General features: G+C 35.9%; 1 protein-coding gene across 1 annotated transcript; it reads left to right on the top strand.

Moving 5' to 3' along the window:
- Positions 1-12,644: 12,644 nt before the first annotated feature.
- On the top strand, positions 12,645-22,022 carry LOC11411242 (condensin complex subunit 3). The gene is made up of 12 exons (XM_024780069.2): positions 12,645-13,090; positions 13,883-14,086; positions 15,128-15,273; positions 15,798-16,066; positions 16,772-16,869; positions 17,359-17,506; positions 17,589-18,028; positions 18,661-19,181; positions 19,263-19,323; positions 19,442-19,720; positions 20,774-21,035; positions 21,422-22,022. Exons 1-12 carry the CDS (start codon positions 12,716-12,718, stop codon positions 21,751-21,753), a joined length of 3,135 nt encoding a protein of 1,044 aa, XP_024635837.2. The 5' UTR covers positions 12,645-12,715; the 3' UTR covers positions 21,754-22,022.
- Positions 22,023-22,377: the final 355 nt, after the last annotated feature.

Consider the following 22,377-nt stretch of genomic DNA (forward strand, 5'->3'; position numbering starts at 1 on the left):
AGTGTCAAACATGACTATGATACTGCTGACAAGAAAACAGACTCTGGTAAAGCTCCTAAGTTTAATGGAGACCCAGAAGAGTTTTCATGGTGGAAAACAAATATGTATAGCTTTATCATGGGTTTGGATGAAGAGCTATGGGACATATTGGAAGATGAAGTTGATGACCTGGATTTAGATGAAGAAGGAGCTGCTGTAGACAGAAGAATACATACTCCTGCTCAGAAAAAGCTTTACAAGAAGCACCACAAAATCAGAGGGATTATTGTGGCTTCTATACCTCGCACCGAATATATGAAGATGAGTGACAAATCTACTGCAAAGGCTATGTTTGCGTCACTATGTGCAAACTTTGAAGGCAGCAAGAAGGTGAAAGAGGCTAAAGCTTTGATGCTAGTTCATCAGTATGAACTTTTCAGAATGAAGGATGATGAGAGTATAGAAGAAATGTACTCAAGATTTCAAACTCTAGTTTCTGGATTGCAAATACTGAAGAAAAGCTATGTTGCTTCTGATCATGTTAGTATGATTTTGAGAAGCTTGCCTTCAAGATGGAGACCCAAAGTAACTGCTATTGAGGAAGCTAAGGATCTAAATACTTTAAGTGTTGAAGATCTTGTTAGCTCACTCAAAGTGCATGAAATGAGTTTAAATGAGCATGAAACCTCTAAGAAGAGTAAATCCATTGCTTTACCATCTAAAGGAAAGACTTCAAAATCTTCCAAAGCCTACAAAGCCAGTGAATCTGAAGAAGAATCACCTGATGAAGATCAATCTGTAAAGATGGCTATGTTGTCCAACAAGCTTGAGTATCTGGCAAGGAAGCAGAAGAAATTTTTGAGCAAGAGAGGTAGCTACAAGAACTCCAAGAAAGAAGATCAGAATGGATGCTTCAATTGTAAGAAGCCTGGTCATTTCATTGCTGATTGCCCTGATCTTCAGAAGGAGAAGTATAAAGGCAAATCCAAGAAATCAAGCTTCAGCTCCAGTAAATTCAGAAAGCAAATCAAAAAGAGCTTGATGGCGACCTGGGAAGATTTGGATAGTGAATCTGGTTCTGATAAAGAAGAAGCAGATGATGATGCTAAGGCAGCCATGGGGTTAGTGGCAACAGTATCATCAGAAGCAGTATCAGAAGCTGAATCAGATTCAGAAGATGAAAATGAGGTATATTCCAAAATTCCTAGACAAGAACTTGTTGATTCTCTAAAAGAACTTTTATCACTGTTTGAACACAGAACCAATGAGTTGACAGATTTAAAAGAAAAATATGTTGATTTGATGAAACAACAAAAGACAACTCTATTGGAACTGAAAGCTTCTGAAGAAGAACTCAAAGGGTTTAACCTCATATCAACAACATATGAAGATAGACTCAAGATTCTTTGTTAGAAGCTACAAGAAAAATGTGATAAAAGTTCAGGCAATAAACATGAGATTGTCTTGGATGATTTTATTATGGCTGGAATAGACAGAAGCAAAGTTGCTTCTATGATCTACAGCACATACAAGAACAATGGCAAAGAGATTGGATATTATGAGGAGAAATCCAAAGAATACAGTCTCAAGAGCTACTGTGATTGTATCAAGGATGAATTGAAATCCACCTTTGTGCCTGAAGGTACAAATGCTGTAACTGCTGTTCAGTCAGAACCTGAAGCTTCTGGTTCACAGGCTAAGATCACATCAAAGCCAGAAAACCTCAAGTCCAAGGTTATGACAAAATCTGATCCTAAGAGTCAAAAGATTAAAATTCTGAAAAGATCAGAACCTGTTCATCAGAATCTGATTAAACCAGAATCTAAAATCCCAAAACAAAAGGATCAGAAGAATAAAGCAGTTACTGCTTCTGAGAAAACAATACCAAAAGGTGTCAAACCTAAAGTATTGAATGATCAGAAGCCTTTCAGCATTCACCCTAAGGTACAAGGGAGGAAAAGTAAAACCTCCAGAACTAACCCAAAAGGACCCATGAAGATATGGGTACCTAAATCTGAATTGGCTAAAATTGCAGGTGTGCCTAAGGGCAAGAGAGAAACAAAGGTCATGGTACCTAGACAGCGGATGTTCAAGGCACATGACTGGAGAGAAAGCTTTGTTCCTTACCCTTACAATGAAAGATGGAGGAAAAGTGAAGTTTGGTGGCAACCAAACTGGAAAAATCATTGGTACAGGTACTATTGGTAATTCCTCCATCTCAATTAATAATGTGTGGCTAGTAGATGGTCTGAAGCATAACCTATTGAGCATTAGTCAATTTTGTGACAATGGGTATGATGTAATGTTTAGTAAGACCAACTGCACACTAGTCAACAAGGATGACAAATCCATTACATTCAAGGGAAAGAGAGTTGAGAATGTCTATAAAATAAATTTCTCTGATCTGGCTGATCAGAAGGTAGTTTGCCTTCTGTCAACGAATGATAAAAAATGGATATGGCATAAAAGGTTGGGACATGCTAATTGGAGATTAATTTCTAAAATTAGCAAGTTACAACTGGTCAAAGGATTGCCTAACATTGATTATCATTCAGATGCACTTTGTGGTGCATGTCAGAAAGGGAAGATTGTGAAAAGTTCTTTCAAATCTAAAGACATTGTATCAACCTCTAGACCCTTGGAATTACTCCATATTGATCTTTTTGGACCAGTTAACACTGCATCCTTATATGGAAGTAAATATGGATTAATCATTGTTGATGATTACAGCAGATGGACTTGGGTAAAATTCATTAAAAGTAAAGATTATGCTTGTGAAGTGTTTAGCAGCTTCTGCACTCAAATACAATCTGAAAAAGAATTGAAAATTTTGAAAGTCAGAAGTGATCATGGTGGAGAATTTGAAAATGAGCCATTTGAATCTTTTTGTGAAAAATATGGGATTCTCCATGAATTTTCTTCTCCTAGAACTCCACAACAAAATGGGGTTGTAGAGAGAAAGAACAGAACCTTACAAGAAATGGCCAGAACCATGATCCATGAAAATAATTTAGCTAAACATTTCTGGGCAGAAGCAGTTAATACTTCATGTTATATTCAAAATAGAATCTATATCAGACATATGTTGGAGAAAACTGCATATGAACTCTTTAAAGGAAGAAGACCAAATATCTCTTACTTTCATCAGTTTGGATGTACTTGTTACATTCTAAACACTAAAGACTATCTGAAGAAATTTGATGCCAAGGCTCAAAGAGGAATCTTTTTAGGTTACTCTGAAAGGTCAAAGGCGTACAGAGTGTATAATTCAGAAACACATTGTGTTGAAGAATCTATGCATGTTAAATTTGATGATAGAGAGCCTGAAAGTAAAACTTCAGAGCAAAGTGAAAGTAATGCAGGTACAACTGATTCTGAAGATGCATCAGAATCTGATCAACTTTCTGATTCTGAAAAGTATTCAGAAGTTGAACCTAGTCCAGAAGCTGAAATCACTCCAGAAGCTGAGTCAAATTCAGAAGCAGAACCTAGTCCAGAAATAAATAATGAAAATGCTTCTAAGGATATTCAAGATAACTCTCAGCAGGCTATTCAACCTAAATTCAAAACAAATCTTCACACCCTGAGGAGCTAATCATTGGAAGCAAAGATAGTCCTAGAAGAACAAGATCTCATTTCAGACAAGAAGAATCTTTGATAGGTTTGCTTTCAATAATTGAGCCTAAAACTGTTGAAGAAGCTCTCTCAGATGATGGATGGATATTAGCTATGCAAGAAGAGCTAAATCAGTTTCAGAGAAATGATGTGTGGGATCTGGTACCCAGATCTTTTCAGAAGAACATTATTGGAACAAAATGAGTATTCAGAAACAAGCTGAATGAGCAAGGAGAGGTAACCAGAAACAAAGCCAGACTTGTTGCTCAAGGTTACAGTCAACAAGAAGACATTGATTACACTGAAACATTTGCTCCAGTTGCAAGATTGGAAGCAATCAGGTTACTTCTATCCTATGCAATTAATCATGACATAATATTATATCAAATGGATGTCAAAAGTGTTTTTCTTAATGGTGTCATTGAAGAAGAAGTGTATGTTAAACAACCTCCTGGGTTCGAGGATCTTAAGCATCCTGACCATGTTTATAAACTTAATAAATCACTATATGGCTTGAAACAAGCTCCCAGAGCTTGGTATGATAGACTTAGTAATTTCTTAATTAAAAATGATTTTGAAAGAGGACAAGTTAACACTACACTCTTCAGAAGGACTCTTAAGAAAGACATTTTGATTGTACAAATATATGTTGATGATATAATATTTGGTTCTACTAATGCATTTCTTTGCAAAGAATTTTCTAAGCTAATGTAGGATGAATTTGAAATGAGCATGATGGGAGAATTGAAATTCTTTCTTGGAATTCAAATCAACCAAAGTAAAGAAGGAGTATATGTTCATCAAACAAAATATACAAAGGAGCTTCTGAAAAAGTTCAAGCTAGAAGACTGTAAAGTGATGAACACTCCAATGCATCCAACCTGCATCTTAAGCAAAGAAGATACTGGAACTGTAGTAGACCAGAAGCTATACAGAGGTATGATTGGTTCTCTGTTATACCTCACTGCATCTAGACCTGATATTTTATTCAGTGTATGCTTGTGTGCAAGATTTCAATCAGATCCTAGAGAATCTCATTTAACTGCAGTTAAGAGAATCTTCAGGTATCTGAAAGGAACAACTAATCTTGGACTCCTGTATAGGAAATCCCTAGATTATAAGTTGATTGGATTCTGTGATGCTGATTATGCTGATGACAGGATTGAAAGAAAATCAACCAGTGGAAATTGTCAATTCCTGGGAGAGAATCTGATATCCTGGGCAAGCAAAAGACAAGCAACTATTGCTATGTCTACAGCAGAAGCAGAATACATTTCAGCTGCAAGTTGTTGCACACAACTACTTTGGATGAAACATTAGTTGGAAGACTATCAGATTAATGTTAACAGTATTCCCATCTTTTGTGATAATACTGCTGCTATTTGTTTGTCAAAGAATCCAATTCTACATTCAAGGGCCAAGCATATTGAGATCAAACACCATTTTATCAGAGACTATGTTCAAAAAGGAATTTTAGATATACAATTCATTGATACTGAACATCAATGGGCTGATATATTTACAAAACCTTTATCTGTTGAAAGATTTAATTTTATTAAGAAAAATTTGAACATGCACTTCGTGTCTGATTGAAAATTTGCTTGCCTCTGAATAAGAAGTTTGGTTCTAAAGTCCATTCAGAAGCATTTAGTCCTTCAGAAGCTCTTAACTGAGGTTCTGAGGAAAATGTGCTTCTGAAGATGACGTTAGCACTAAAACTTCAGAAGCGGTATTCTTTGCTTCTGAATAGTTGGCTAGTGGGAACGTTGGCAGTTACCTTTTGTAACAGCTGTCCCATTACCCAAAGGTTATTTTTCTGAAAAGTTTCTGACGTGGTCTATTTGTATTGGAGTATAACAAAAAGGGCAGTGATGTTTTATTTGCTTTTAAACGTACTAACACGCGCCCCCAATTTGTCATTAATGCTATGTTTGTTTGTCTCTTTTGAATTGCAAACGTTTTGATAAATACACTTAAGCAAAAACACACACTACTCACTTCACAACTCACACTCTCATTTCATTTCAAACCTTCGCTGTTAAGAAACTTCAAAAACCCTAGAACCCTTTTCAATCTTCAATCATTCAAATGGCATCTTCAAGTTCTGCACCTGGTTCATCATCTAACATGCAACAAGAAGAGGCTCCTGCCTACGTGATTAAGGGAAGAACCATGTCCTTGGAGGAATGGGATTTAAAGATTCAATCAGAGAATCCAGTAGATTTTGCTTCTTTGGCCGCTCATAACTGCGATATTGGAAGCTTCTATGAAGCGCAAGGCTTGAGAAGCTACTTCAACTTTCTGAACGGACCAACCTATCAAACTCTGATTCGTCATTTCTGGGTTAGAGTCAGTATCTTTGATAGAGATGCTGCTAAGATGGAAGAAGATGAAAAAGTTCTTCTCTATCCAGAACTCAAGGGTAAATCAAGACAAGAAATGGGCTTGGAACCATTCACTAAAACCCAGATACGTTCAAGCATCATGGGGATACCTGTATGGATCAATGAGGATGTGATTGCTTTCGTCCTCAGAAGACCAGCAGAAGGAGATTATAAGGCTGGAATCACTAAACCCAAAGACAGCCCTTGGAATGATATTGTGAACAAAACACTCTACAACAAGGTCAAGGACTTCGCCTATGCTGATATGAATGCCAAGACCAAGGTGATGCTGAAAATTCAAAATGACAACCTACTACCAAAAGGTGGTGGTAGTGATCAACCTTCTCTGGAACACAAAATCCTTTTACACTTTTTCTTAACTGGTGTAAAGGCTAATGTGCCCAGATACATCTTCAGGCATATGGTACAACAGCTCAGAGAGAGCCAGCTGAAGAATAGGTGTTGGGTACCCTATGGAAGGCTACTCTCTGAGATTCTTCATCAAGGAGGGATCATCAAGATGCTGAAGGAGGCAAACTTCTTCACAGATGAACAGTTGGGAACTGTTAGAGGAAAAATTATCAATGGAGAAACCTTGAGGTCCATGCATCTGATTGATGTAAAAGACCTTAAGATGCTACCCACAGATATGAAGGCATCTGATGCCAAATCAGCTTTGATTCCAAACTTTCCTCCCATCTGTAAGCAAGAACCTCTGGACGTTCAGATGAACTTTATCAGAGATCACTTTGAAAGTACAAAAGAAAAGATCAGTCTGAAAGATGTTCCTGAAAAAATGTTTGGAGGTGTTCTTCCTGCTGCCAAGAGCAGAAAATCAAAAAGCAAACCTCTTACTAAGGAAGAGTACTTGGAAGAAGAAGAAGCAAAAAGGAAACCTTCCAAGAGAACAAGAAAAGAGACAAATGTTGAGGTTGCAGCACCAAAGCCAAAGAAATCCAAAGCTAGTGCTTCTGCTTCTGAACAAGCTGTTACTTCTGAACAAGCTGTTGCTTCTGAACAAGCTCCTGCTTCTGAAGAAGATGTTTAGAAACAGAAAGTCAAGAAATCTGATGCTAGGGAAGCTGCTCTTCAAACCATCAGAAACAAGAGAACAAGAGATCTAAAAACTGCTGAAGGTAGTAAAGAAGATCAAGCTGAACAGCCAGAAGAAGAGCCATGTGCTAAAAAGGCTAAGAATAAGCCTAGTGTTATGCCAATGTATGTTCCTACAGCAGAACAATGGCTATATGCTAGGAATTATACTAGAACTGGGATGGCTAAGTTGAAGGAGCTGAGACAGCAGAAGAAAAGAGAGGAACAACTTAAGGCTGCAGGGTATAAGCTAGCTCCTGAGAAGGCTGCTGAGTTTGCTGCGTTGGCTGCTGAGGTTGAAAAGGAAACTGTTCAGGAGGGAGTGAAACTGCTTTCTCAAGCTTTGAAAGACAAGCAAGCTTCAGAAGCTACTTCTTCAGAACCAGCTTCTAAAGCTTCAGAAGCAGCTCTTCCAGAAGCTCACTCTTCAGGTACATCACTAAAAACTGACATCAGTACTCAGATTCCTGATCTTCCTTCTTCACCCTCATCATCATCCACTGAATCAGATGACCAACCCCTTAGTCAACACATAGAAAAACTTCTAAATACCAAACCTACCAAACTAACAGACAATGGAACATTTGACTATGAGCAAACTCAAATTGAATTTTCTAAGAACAGAATTAAAATCTGTGAGAAATTCAATTTGCCTGCTACTCACCCACTTTATCCAGAAATTCCAGAAGCTGTTAGTGTACAACACCCTGAACCCAACCAAGAACCTAACCAAACAAACCCACAAAATGACCAAACTCCACAAAGAGCCTCTGAAGTAGTTTCAGAAGCAACTACTTCAGAAATCCCCCAACAACAAGAATCCTCAACCCTTCACAACCTAGAAAGACATTTAGGTGGTGAAATGCAACCTACACCTACAAAGGCCTCTAAGACAGTCCCTGAAAAGACTGTTTTGGAAAACCAACAAACAGAAACCCAAACAGAAACTCAAACCATTCCTGAGCAAACTGTTCCTGAACAAACTGTTCCTGAACAAGTCGCTTCTGACCAAGAACAAACTGTTCCTGAACCAACTGTTCCTGAACAGGTTGTTTCTAACCTAGACCAAACTAACACAGAACAACAACAACAACCAGAACCACCAATAATTGACCTAACCTCTTCTGACCATCAAACAGCCTCAAATAAACCTTCTACATCTCAAACACCAATCCCAGACACCATCCTAGAATCTGAGTATATAGATGATCAGCTTATCAGGCTTAGTGATGAGATTCAGACACTGATTCTTCTCAGAACAGTTCCTGTACCTCCCATTCACTATCAAGATCAATGGATGGATCTGAAGAAAGATTTTAATGAGCTGCTGGATCAACTGAGCACAAAATGTGTCTCATCTCACTCTGCAATGCTGAAGAGAATGTTGGATGATATGCATGAAGCAGCTAGAGTGAAAGAGCTGAATTATGTGCCTTTGTTAGCCAACACTCCTTTCTATCCAGAAGATGAGGACATTTCAAGGACTGCTAGAATTCATGCTGGGTTGAAAAGTAGACTGAGAGCAAAGGATGAACAACTTCAGAAGAAGGATGAGCAAATTAAGTATCTATTGGAACAGTTGTATAAGCAAGCCAAACCTTAGTTGCACACCCAATTTTTGCTTGTTTATTTTTTCCTCTAAGTATTCTAGTTGCTTTGACTTTGTATCTTAACTTGTCTATTATAAATGTTATCATTGCTTCTGAATCACACGTTTTACAAGCTTTGTACTCTGATAATATTTGCTGCATTTTAATGCTGTTTGCTCTGATACACTGTATTTTAAAGTTTATACTTTTGTTGCTTTGAAACTCTTTCTTTTGTTACCATCGTAAAATGGTTGTCATTCACATGTGTAAGACAGATGAGTCAGTCTCTTTGTAATAGTGCATAAAGAAAAAGGTTTATGAATGTCCTTTTTTGGCGGACAATAAAACTAACACATAGTTATATTTTTGTGCAATAAGAAAACTCGTATTTAGCATAATCATCCATTTTCCTCTAGGCACAGAGCCAACTCCATTAGGAGTCGGAGCGTTTTTGACCTTGTTGAATTGTTTATGTGTCCTAATCACCCGGATATAATAGTACCGATCATTGGTTAGCTCTCGCGTACGATCAACATGGATAATGTGACGATCATCAACAAACAACCCATGTAGGCCTGCAAGTTTTACATGTTAATGGAAGTTCAAATTTTACATGTCACCATACTACTATATATATGCTTTTTCAAACCGACTGTGAGCAGATTCAACTATGTTTATTGTTGTATATTCAATCGAGCTCTTATACATGAACCACCTTAGGTGGCATACACCCTTTTACACCCACACACTTTTGTGACATGTGGCAAAAACATTGAAAGAAGAGATGAAAATGTTGGAACAAAATGTGTTTCACAATGAACCTTAATAAGTTTTGATGATAACAAGGTATTAAAAATTGTCAATTGGTTATTGCTAATAATTGTTCAAGTGTACAGGACCAAAGGCTACTCAAGTTATTTCAATAGGTCTTGGAAGAACAATGGAAAGAAAAAGAAATTCTAAGCATCTGAAGAAAACTGCGTCTGAAGCTAAAGTGCTTCTGAAGCTGAAGTGCATCTGAAGTGATGACGTCATCAGAAGCAGAAGGTAATCAGAAGCAAGGTTTTCATCAGAAGCGAAGTCATCACCAGAAGCTACATTTAATCCATATATTCAAACTAAAGATCCAAAGTAGCTGTTTCTCATTTCAATCTCATCTAAGAAGAACGGAGAATTGAAAGGAAGGTATCAACGGTCATTTGGACAGCGCTGAGCATTTGTCCTTCGTTAACAGAGTTGACAAAGTACAAGTGTACAACCACTACCTCCACTACTCTGTTTTGTCCACGCTACAAGACAAGACAACAGCTATGTCTGCAGAATTTGTGCCTTCAAAGTGGGAATGAATTTGAAGCTAATTCTTCAAAGGACTACACCCAAATCAGGCAAAGGATTACTGGTGAATGATCAAAGGATTTCAAACGACTCTTTAGATGTGCTAATTATCTCAACGTCTCTTTCACGCCTCTATATAAAGGAGTGAAGACTTGAAGATTGTAGAGAGACATACACAAGTTAAAAAGCGCCAAAACTCTGTCAATTTGATTCTACAAAGCACACTGAATTTCTGCACTGATTTGATACATCTTAGAAATTCAAAAGTCTAGAGTCTTAATTGTATTGTATTGTGAACACCACTGATTGTATATCAAGTGTTCAAGTCAAACTTAATTCATTGTATTTTTGTTTGATCAGAAGCCTCTTGCCTGCGTGCTTGAGCATTAGAAGACTCTTGCTTAGTGCTTGAGCATTGGAAGACTCTTGCGTGTGTGCTTGAGCATTTTTGAGAAGTCTCATACTTAGAGAGTATTGAGCATTTGTAATCTTTGTGATTATAGTGAAATCTCATTGGAAGTGCAAGGGGGACTGGACTACTTCCGATTTGTGGAAGGAACTAGGATAACTGCTTGTGTCTTTGTCTTTCTTTTCTCTGCTCTGTTCTTTTCCGCTGCAATCTGATTCTGATCATTTCATCAGAAGCACTCACAAACTGCTTCTGAAGTTTTATCAGAAGAAGTAATTTTTTTTGAGAGAAAAAGAAAACACAATTCAACCCCCCCTTCTTGTGTTTTTCACACCTTCAGAAAAGGGATGATGATATGATGTAAAATTACTAAAATACCCCTAACACATGGGGTGTGCATAAGTGGTGTATGAAAAAGGATGTCTACCTATCTTTTTCCTATTCAATATGTTCATGTTATTTCTTTGTAATTTTTAGTGTTTGATCTGAAAAAGGGTTGGAAAAGTAGGAAATGAGTGTTTGTGAATTGCTGCTGATTTTTCTGACGTGAACAGTGATTTCTGGCTCATTTCCCAATGATTGACAGTGTTTTTATAGTGACAAACTAGGGTTGGCTCTGGTACAAACAAATGACCAAAATGCCCCTGCAGCTGAGACTTGGAGAAAAAGATTTGACAGATAAATAAATAAATAAATAAAAAACAAAATGAATAAAATAAAATAAAATAAAAAAATAAAAAGAAAAGAAAAGAGAAGGAAAGAAAAGAAGTCACGTGAGTGACTTTTATAAAAATAAAGAAAATAAATAATAAAAAACAAAACTAGCCTAAAAAAAAAGAAAGAAAGAAAGAAAAAAAAAAAAAAAAGTCCCTTCGGAATCCGACATGAGGTACTTCAAAGTATTCTCCCTGCCGAAATTTTGGTTGAAATGATTAATAAAAAAACGCCTTTTAAAATACAATTAGCCATTTTAAAATGACTTGCCTGTTATGACTAAAAGGATTATAAAATGCGTTTATAAAAATGCAAATGGAGTGATTTTAAATGTTGTAGAAAATGCAAGCGAGGACTTAAATGCAAGATGAAAGTTTTTTTTTTTTTTAAATGATTAATGACGAAAAACACGAGTTTTAAAAGGTAAAAAAAACGAATAAAAGAGCAGGTGGACTATTATAAAATATGGACAAAAAGATTTCAAATGGTCCAAATTTGGGGTATGACACATGGTAGAGCTGGTCTAATACTTTACAACTTTTTCATTCATCGGTCTCAAAATAGTAGTTTTCACATATTCCAATAAATTTGGAAAGTTTGTGCATACAATTTTGAACAAATGACAATTATCAACAAACACTTGATCTGTATCGGTCAACGCTATAGCTTCCTTTGCACCCATGAATGTCTTGCATGCATCTTGAAATTTGACCTTTTTTTTTCCATCCTTAGATTTAAGATCCTTAACTTTGCCACATGTCTTACATTTTCCTCTGGTATTTTTGGAGACGTGATATTTCTCTAGTATTTTTGGAGACGTGATATTGACACAACATAACAATAAACTTTGGGAAAATTGTCTCAACAACATTCTTCAATGACCTCTAGAGAAATATATGGATATTTCAACAAATCACGACACCTCTTTAGAGCCCAATGATATTTATCTTCTTTTTCATGCATCATATAAGCAAATGAAATATAACACGTTAACTCGGTAGAAGTGACATCGACAAGCTCAAGTAATGGAAGATAATATTTGTTAGTTTTATAGGTGGAATCCATCACAAGGACAATATAAAAAGTGTTAAACAACTTGATGGAATCATGATAAGCCCAAACATATCTTCGACATCATCAAAATCAACGAGCTTCATACAATGATACACATACTTATCTCCAACGTAACATTTAATTAGATGTTGCATTTTTTCATATCTCGGACCCTTGATAGACTGTTTATACACATGACATGCATTATAAATATGCTTTGTAGTAGTTGCACTTCAACCATTTATACGCATACTTATCTCCAATGTAACATTTAATTATGACATGCATTATTAATTATTATATTTTTAATTTTAAAATGTACATTATTCGTTGCATTTGCATCCTAATTAACAAATGTTGATAAGTAACAGAATTTAATGAACTTAAATCATTAACGGGCCATTCATATGCTACAGCCTACAACCCATACATTAAAGCCCAAAACAATTAAACAACCTCCCGCTCAAAATTCAAATCTCAAAAAAATCACAATCTCTATTCAAACGCACTTTTTTCTCCACGCTCTTTCATCTTCGCCGTTAACAATGGAAGACACCAACACTGACCACGAAAATCGCTTATCCCAAAAAATCGCTTCCATCCTCGACGAAATTCGAATCTCATACGCAACACACAACCGCAAACTCAAAGAACTCTCTCTCCTCCGATCCAAATCCACTTCCCCTTCTCATTTCTTCTCCGCTTTCTCCAAATCCCTAATTCCTCTCTTCAACTTCCATCGTCGTCTTGCTTCCGCTGACCGTGTCGTTTCCTTCGTCTCTTCTTTTACTGCTGCTCGGAACTCTGCAGATGCCGAAGTTTGCGATGAGTTTCTGGATCATTTCCTTCATTTTCTGCTTGTTGCTGCCACCGCCGCAGATAAGACTGTTAGATTTAGAGCATGCCAGATCGTCTCCGAGGTAATGAATTTAGCTTAATTCAACTTTTTATTGAGTAATTATTCTTCTGTTTAGTTTGTTAGGTTTTAGGTAAGAAAATTGATTTTAGTTGAAAATGAGTTTAAGTTTAAATGATTTATGTTTTGATACGTTTATGTCAAACTGAGTTGAACAAAAAATTTGAGTGTTAAAATCACGTTTGAGACGAACTACAAATCCTAGTTTTAAGTTAGACTCAATTATGAAGGCAAAATCAGTTATTGTTGAGAATTTAAACATGGCAAAATCAAGTTTAAGTCTTCATAATCACTTTTAGATTTAAATACTGAATTTAAACGTTGCAATAAGTGTGATGTGCAAATTAATGTGTAGATAGATCTGGCTGTAGTGCGAAAGTTAGAACTGCAGTTAGTTTCTCCAATTAATGTGTTTATTAATTGTTGATTTTGAAAGAAATCAAGTTTGATAGAGTAGTATGTTTTGGAAAGATTGTGGAAAATAGGCTTAGGTAGGTGGTTTGAGCATGTAAAGAGAAGATCTGTAAATTCTGTAGCATGGAGACGGAGGATAGTTGGATCACTAGAGGCAGAGGAAGACCTAGAAAAGCTATAAGAAACTATTAAGAAAGATCTAGAGATTAATGAGTTGGATTGAAATATTGTTTATGATAGAAAACTATGGCGTAATTTGACCCATCTAGCCAACTCCAGTTAGTGGGATAAGGTTTGGTTGTTGTTGTATTTATTTTATTTATTATTTATTATTCATTCACTATTTTGGTTATGATTTGGTCGAAATTCGTTGATTTTGTAGATAATATTGAGGTTACCGGATGATGCAGAAGTGAGCAATGATTTATGGGATGAGGTGATAGAATGTATGAAGGTTAGGGTACGAGACAAGATCCATGTGGTTCGTACTTTTGCAGTTAGGGCGCTTGCGCGTTTTGTGAACGACTCTTCCAATGTTGACATCCTTGATTTATTTCTCGAGATGCTTCCCTTGGAACAGAATGCGGTGAGTATCCCAATTGGATTATTGAATTTTTCCCTTTTTAATTTCCCCATGCTTGTATCAGTTGTGCTGTTTTGTGTATACTCTGTAGGGTTTTCGATAGATTAGATTATATTTGATAGAAGTTCATCTGAGGGTTTGAGGTCACAGTTATTGGTAGTTAATTTCTTATACTAGCAAGGTTTAGCATTGTAATATCATTGGTTACTTGAAATTTTAGTATCAGGTTGCTTTAATGATCTTACCCAAGGATAATAGTGACTGTAGCGGCGCTTATGCCTTACACAAAACCCTATTGCATTGTGGTTTTGATTAGCGGCTGATGGCTGTAGCACTACCAATAACGGCTGCTGCAGTGAAACTCTTACAAATTAAAAATGGTTTGGACATTTAGTCATTTCATCTTAGAATAGCAGTATTTTGTACACAATATATAGATATGCCGTCTGTTTCTGTTTGCGCTTTTGGTCATTTCACACCATGAAATTCTAAATGACAACGAAATAAGCCCTCCTGTCTTGTTATTTTTCTACTCTGAAACAACTTCGTCTCATCTCACTATGTGTGCCTTTCCAGAGGTTCTTTTTGCAACCTTCCAATGGCCTTTTTTTTCTATCACTTTTTGGACTCCATCATCATACTGGAGAGAGTGAATCCATTAAATGAATCATTTATATTTGTTTTAAATGCTTAGATGAGTAATTTGTTTTAAAACTTATTTACTTTATACAACCGGGTTTGAATATTGATAGCAATGAACTTTCATTATCAGTTATGAATATAGCCATATCATTACGCGCCATACCACTATAGTGTTTCAGGGGTCTGCTGCTCTATTCACCATTGGTTACATTGCTTACTCTCATTATTTTTTTTCTTTCTTTATTCATTAAACTGGTTACTGAGTCTTGAATCTTGTTTATAGTCTTATTATTGGAATTGGACTATCTGCGTGGAGCATTGTAGGATTGGTAGTACATCTTAATACTACATGCGTATGCATAGATATAGTATTCCTGTTATTAAACTTGAAAATGTGTGCAGGACGTTCGTAAGATGATTGTGTTGTCTTTGCCTCCTTCCAGCGCAACCTCTCAAGTTATCATTGATTGTACCTTGGATGTGAGTGAATCTGTTCGCAAAGCAGCATACTGTGTTCTAGCTAATAAATTTCCTCTTCAAAGCTTAAGGTAAATGTGGTCTGGTAAAAGATGCAAGGGTTCGCCTTAGAGTGTAATTTGTAAATAAGTGCCACTTGTCTACTCTTGAAAAAGAATCAAATCATTGGTCTAGAATTTTTTAAATAGGAGCACATTGGTAATGGAAAGTAAATGATTGATTTATGATAATCTCTCCATTGATTTTCCCATTACTGGTTACAGTTTGTATTATAGTCCCTAAAGTGCACATACAATGCAAAGGATTTCAATATTTTCTTTGATTATAGAATGAATAATAATTTCCATGTCCCTTGCCCATACCTCTTCTAAGACATTGAATCTATTGACATGGCAATATATTGAAATCGCAAACTTGTAATTGGTATAATATGTCTCCGCCAGTCCCTTTAATTATTTTGAGATATGTAGTCATAGAATCCTATAAATACATCTGCCAAAGGTGGATTTCCTATTGTTTTGACGGTCCTTTTTAACATATTTTGCTCAAGTGCCTTTTTGTAATCTTTGCCCTTTTATTTGCCTGGTTTCTGCAGCATTAAGCTCAGGACCATAATTCTTCGGAGAGGACTTGCTGACCGATCTGCTGGTGTCTCGAAGGAATGTTTTAAATTATTGAAAGATGAATGGCTTATAAAGTGCTGTAATGGTGATCCTTTAGAACTTCTGAAGTATCTCGATGTTGAAACCTATGAATCAGTAAGCGAGTCTGTCATGGAGGCACTTCTAAAAGCTGGTTTAGTAAAGCTAAAGAATGGTGCAAGTATCCAGCAGCATATAACATCAAACAGTGACACAGCAGAAGGTAAGACACGATTTTTAAATATTAAATAGTTTTATTTGTTTCACTTTTCAGTGTTGCTACATGTTGCTTGATTAAATCTTTCAAAAACAAATATAAAATGGTATAGTTTGATATACCGTTTTTGTTCTGATTATGAGGATACACACACACACACATACTCATAGACATTATTATCTATAAATTTTACAAATTAACGTTGAAATGAAAATTCTCATTTAGTAGATTAAGTCTACATATTTTAAGATATTCAAAAGTTTTTTGATACCTAATTGTCTTACTTTATTTTGATGTTTAATATGCCATTCACGTAAATATCTACTATCAAATTATTAAACTGTATATACATACTGATGCACAAATTACCTAAAATGCACGTAAAAAATCGCCAATATGAAATTTTAGTTTAAATAATTGATTTACATTGTACAAAATGTTATTGATGGGGTAAGTATGTCAGCTTTGATGCTTCGTGAGAACGAGCTGATCAAACAATTTTACGAGCACGAGCTCAAATTGCGTGAGAAGATTTATGGAACTGGTCAATCAGGTGGAGTGATTGAGGCTGTGCCTCGTTGGATGTAGTTTCCTGAATGCCAGGATGACAACTTACCTGTTATTATGGAGCTGATCAAACAATGAACCCTTGCATCTTAACCTGATTGGCTGTTGCTTACCATAATTTACTGCTTTGCATATTAATTGTAGGGGAAGGGGTTCATTGTCCACCAAGCATTATATTGATGGAAGCAGAGGCTGCTCTTTATTGGAGAACTGTTTGCAAACATTTGCAGTCAGAAGCACATGTGAGTCAAAAAGAATATATAGCCATTTTTTTTTTATTTATTTCTCACTTTTCTTTTATCTCATATTAGTGGTTGAATCAGTGTTGCCAAATAGCAGAAATATGGGCACTAGTGCTATTGCTTAGCAGATTTGACTAAAACAATATCTTTATCAGTCAGTATCATGATATTTTTGTACAGAATTTGGGTAAATGTTTTATATCCCAAAAGAGAAAGGGACTAATTGCGAACACTCGTGTTAATCATGCTCTTTTAATTCATGGTTTTGCAACCATTTTAATGCATATGTTGTTGGTAGATATAATATGTTATTAAGACGTAGTGAAGGCAAATCAGAATATATCTCTGTGATTCATAACATTCTTTCTAGTATCCTTTTGAGTTTATTATTTTTTGGAATATAATTATAATTAGAAGTATAATTATCACTTTTAGGACTTACTTTTTTTCCATCCAAATTACTGAGATTTATGATTTGTGCCCCAATAGGCCTTAGGCTCCGATGCTGCAGCCACAGCCGGTACCGAAGCAGAAGTATATGCTGCAGAAGCATCTGATAAAAATGACCTTCTAGAAAAAATTCTTCCTGCTTCAGTTGATGAGTACATAGAGTTGGTCAGAGCCCATATCGTTGCTGGTACGTATAAGTTTATTCGGATGGTACGTACTTCTATGCCCAACTCCAATGCATACTTAAGTGTCCAATCTAATATTTGCAGGACCAAACCATCGCTTTGCATGCCGACAACTACTTTTGCTTGGTGCTATGTTTGATTTTTCAGACACTTCATATAGAAAAGCTGCTAGTGTGTTTCTGCAGGAGCTGATGAGCAAGCCTCCTGAGCACGAGGTTGATAATGAAGGGAATGTCGTTGTCATTGGAGATGGCTTAAGTTTTGGTGGAGATACTGATTGGGCAGAAGCCATAGCCAAATTAGCAAAGAAAGTCCATGCGGCTCCTGGTGAATTTGAAGAAATTGTTCTTGCAATCATAGAGAAGCTAGCTCAACCTTGCAGGGAGAGAACAGCAGATTGTGTGCAGTGGATACACACCCTTTCTCTTATTGGTCTTTTACTGAAAAATGCAGCGTCCATGCGCTTTCTTCAGGGCAAAGCTATAGAACCAGAAGAACTACTCCAGTCTTTACTTCTTCCTGGGGTAACAAATTGTTGCAAATCATATTGTTTTTTAAATCTGCATTGATTGATTAATAAATCTTCTACAAATACAATACTATACTTCTTTAAACTGGCAAAAATGTTATGCATGCAGTGTGTTTTAGTTTACAACAATAGGAAATGATTCTTACATCATGAAAACCTTGTTCTGAATTTTGACTGATCTTTTGCAAGAATTAATTTTTTTTTTTGAATCAGCAATGCAAGAATTAAATATAAATTTGGAAAAGTATGATGCATGTTGATTGATACATATACGAAAAAATGAATCTACATCTTCCTATCTTGAAAAGCTGTCGAAGAATAGCTCATTCTTTGGTAAAATTGTTTACTTATTGTTGCACGAATAGTTCCTCATGGCTAAATGAACAATGATATTAATACTTGTTGTTGCTATAAAGTTTACCGAATTAAAAAAGCAATGAAATGATGTATGAGCTACACAAACATATGCATCGCAGTATGTACATTCTAGTAAGAAATTTACTTTCTGATGGACAAGGTTTTGCGATTTGATAATTTGCTTCAGGGCACAATCAGTTTATAGTTGTAGATTTTGTTTGAGGGCATTGTTTACTAACTATTTACTGGTGCGGACAATGAAATGCACAGGTGAAACAATCTCACTTGGACGTGCAAAGAATTGCTGTAAGATGTCTTGGTCTCTTTGGGCTTTTGGAGAGGAAACCAAATGCTGAACTTTTGAAACAGCTAAGGACTTCATACATTAAGGGGCCACATTTAATTAGTATAGAGGCTGGTAAAGCATTAATTGATCTTGTGATGTGGCACGGTCCTCAAGAAGTTGACAGGGTTTTAAGTCACGATATTCCAAGCCAAGTAAACTGTGACAAGAAATGTTTTGTTCCTGTGAACTTCTCTGATTCTGAAGGGGATTCAAACTCAAATGTTGACATTCTTGATCTTTTATACGGTGGCTTTGAAAATGAAGACTGGGCTAATCCTTTAACTAGCAATGAAGATGAATGCATTTATGCTGTTCTTGGGGAAGGCTTTGCGAAAATTCTTCTCCTAAGTGATAACTATCCAAGCATATCGGCTTCTTTGCACCCTGTGCTTTTATCTAAGCTCATTTACTTGTACTTCAGTGATGTATCAGAAAATATGCACAGGTGGTAGCTAATTTTCTCCCTTCGTACTATTGTTGCCCTGTACAATTAGCTAATTTAGATAAAATGTTTTTCACCTGCCAGGTTGAAGCAATGCTTATCTGTTTTCTTTGAGCACTACCCATGTCTCTCAACAAATCACAAGGCAAGCATTATTGATGTCATATTTTCATTGTTTTACATTATCCATCATTTTTACTTTTTGTTTTTCTTATTTGAATATCATATCCGCCGGCCTTAATTGTTTTATTTCGTAAATACAGAGGTGTATATTGAAGGCTTTTATTCCAGCTATGCGTTCAATGTGGCCTGGAATTTTTGGCAACTCTGGGGGTTCCCCTTTTATGGTGTCTCAGATGCGTAAGCGTGCGGTTCAAGCTTCACGATTTATGTTGCAGATGGTTCAGATTCCATTATTTGTTAAAGAGACTGAAGCAGTGAGTGAAAACTCTGGTACAGAACACCCACAAGTTATAGACAGTATTGCTGAAGTTCCATTTGAGTGTGGTGAGGAGGGGCTCGCACTACGCATAGCCATAGAGGTAAACCATCCACAAACTTGAAGTTTGTTAAATATATGCTAACATGATCATCTGTTCACCTTACTTGATATTCAAAGGCACACATCTTCACCTTAATATGGATTGGTACTTGGTAGGTTTAGATTAGTCCTCATAATTCTGTTCTAATGGCTTCTAAAGGTTTTATTGTGTACTTATGATTTATTTTTGTCGATGTTGATGATATATCATAATATGATATCTGCATATTATGGATGAAGACTGACTTAATTTTTTTATATACAGTTTATAGAGAATTAACTTATTTAAAGCAGCATTTTTTTTAAAAGAAACTTATTTTAAGTAGCTCTTTTATAGTTGCGAATGCAGTACAATATCTTAATGAATTGAACAGGGAAAGTTGATTTTTAATGGGGTAACTTATGTTGCACAGTGCACTCAATTTTAAATACGATAGACATGTTTGTAATCTTGTTACTTGATCTACTTTAATCTTTTATCCAAACATTGCATAAAATGATATATTGATCTGGAACCTAGGATTTTGGACTGAATTATTGTGCGGTGAATAAAGTTACTTATGATGTTACTGTTGATATAGAAACTACTTATAATAATTCTATTATAGTAGAAATTTATCGGTAAATGCAATTAGAGGCCAGATTCTTATAGTTAAAATTAAGGACCTTTTTGTTGTATATTCTTGGCAATTCATCATTATGTCTGAAGCTAGTTTTAAGCTAAGTGTGCAGTTCCTAGTGAAGCCTTTTCGTATGCTGCAAGAAATTGGCCTGTGCATGTTACATATGGGAAATTGAAAATAGTCTGAACTGGGTGTTGGTTTTCATTGCGTACTTTGAAGTTTGGCATGCAACTGCCACTATATTGCTTAATTCTGCTGAATGTCACTTGGACACAATAGCATAATGAATTTATGTTACCCGTTATACAGTGAAGAGAAAGAAATAGTATATATGAATTTCATGTCAGATGGCTGATTAAAAATATTGTACAATTAACAATTCAATTAATGTTCATTCGTTTTTTTTCTTTCTTTCTTTCCTCTCTGTTAAGGTCACAAGCTTTCACTCGAAGAAGGTAGCTGCTGAGAAGGCATATGTATCTGCATTATGCAAAATACTTGTCTCACTTCATTTTCGGTTATCAGAACAAGGGCCCATAAAAATTATGAGGAAACTTCTATGTCGTATGGCTGAATGTGTATCTTCAGAGAAGGATCTTGTTAAAGAATTGAAACGCATGGCTGATCATCTAATGACAATTGACAGGCAACAAGATCAAGAATTGTTGCAAGACGAAGTTAATCTCATTTTGGGTAATGCTTTATATTTTTTCTTTGACATTGTCTGGAATGATTACATGCCTAGACTTTGGTTCTAGTTGTGGTCATATTATTATGATTGATGCGAGGACAAGAAGTTTGTTAAGCAAGCAAAAGAAACCAACTGAATTTAAAAATTAGATCAGTTACACGAAGTATCACTTTTTCAGGCTTTCTTTCATGATGTAAGATTTGACTAGTACAATTGAAAAAGAAGTGTAGCAAGCAATTTGAATTTGAATTTTAATCTATCAATCATTTATATGCCCATTTGCAGACTCTGATTTGAGCTGTGTTATTCAGTTTTACTGGCCGTACTTATCTTTCCCGAAAACCTCTTACGGCTAACATTTATATTCTACCATCCTATTTTTTTGAAGGAAAACTGGAACTCGACTTCAACCTGGATTTGGATGTTTCTGTTGCAATGCCACAAACACCAGCTGCACAGCCAACAAGAGCCACACGTGCAAGGAGAAGGGTAAGGATCGAGGAAGATAGTTCTGATGATGAAGAAGATTCACAACCTTCTGTTGTTCCTACTCCCGTTAATACGGTAAAAGGTCGCTCACAGAGAGCAAGCAAAACTGCAGCCATGAACAAGATGTCGTCTGCCATTAGATCACCCATAATTGATGAATTTGAAGAGCAAGAGGAGGAAGAAGAAGAAGCGTCGAACTTGACATCTGAAGATTCGGAAGAATCCGACTAGTCTAGTTAAATATGTAGCTAACATGGTATATGTAATGGTCATCTCTATGTAATTTATTAAACATGTATGTTGTATTGTTTGATTTAGATTGCAGGTTTTGTACAGAACTGCGTCAATAGTTAATCTTGCATTTGCTTGTGCAAGTCATAGGCTATTAGTATTGCATTTAGTTTGAATGAATGAAATTCACATGTTCAGTAATCTAGTAATTATTACCCGTGACTCTGTTGGCCATTTGGTATTAATAGCAAGTTTAATTTGTAATTGTAGCTCTAATCTGCATTATGTTCTACTGATAGATCACTGCTACAGATAGATGCCAAATTGCCGAGTTAAAGTTGTGTTTGAGAATTGAGGCCTTGCTAATTACTCTGCTTACAAATGAATTTAGTTTTTTCTTATCTTCTTAATGTGACATCTTTGAAACGGGAGAGGGGGCAGTTTTCGTCTCCTATATTCTCGCAGGATCTGATGGATCCAGGTTATCTGCACTCAAATTAATTCATGATATATTATAGTTAACAAATTGAAACTGCTGGAACTAAAATCAAAGGCTCACATGTTAGACTTTAATAAATCAGATTCAAAACAAGAGTTTAAAATGAGTTGGTTGAATCATCGTAA

Source organism: Medicago truncatula, chromosome 3 (genome assembly GCF_003473485.1).
Source record: "Medicago truncatula cultivar Jemalong A17 chromosome 3, MtrunA17r5.0-ANR, whole genome shotgun sequence".
Classification (NCBI taxonomy): domain Eukaryota; kingdom Viridiplantae; phylum Streptophyta; class Magnoliopsida; order Fabales; family Fabaceae; genus Medicago; species Medicago truncatula.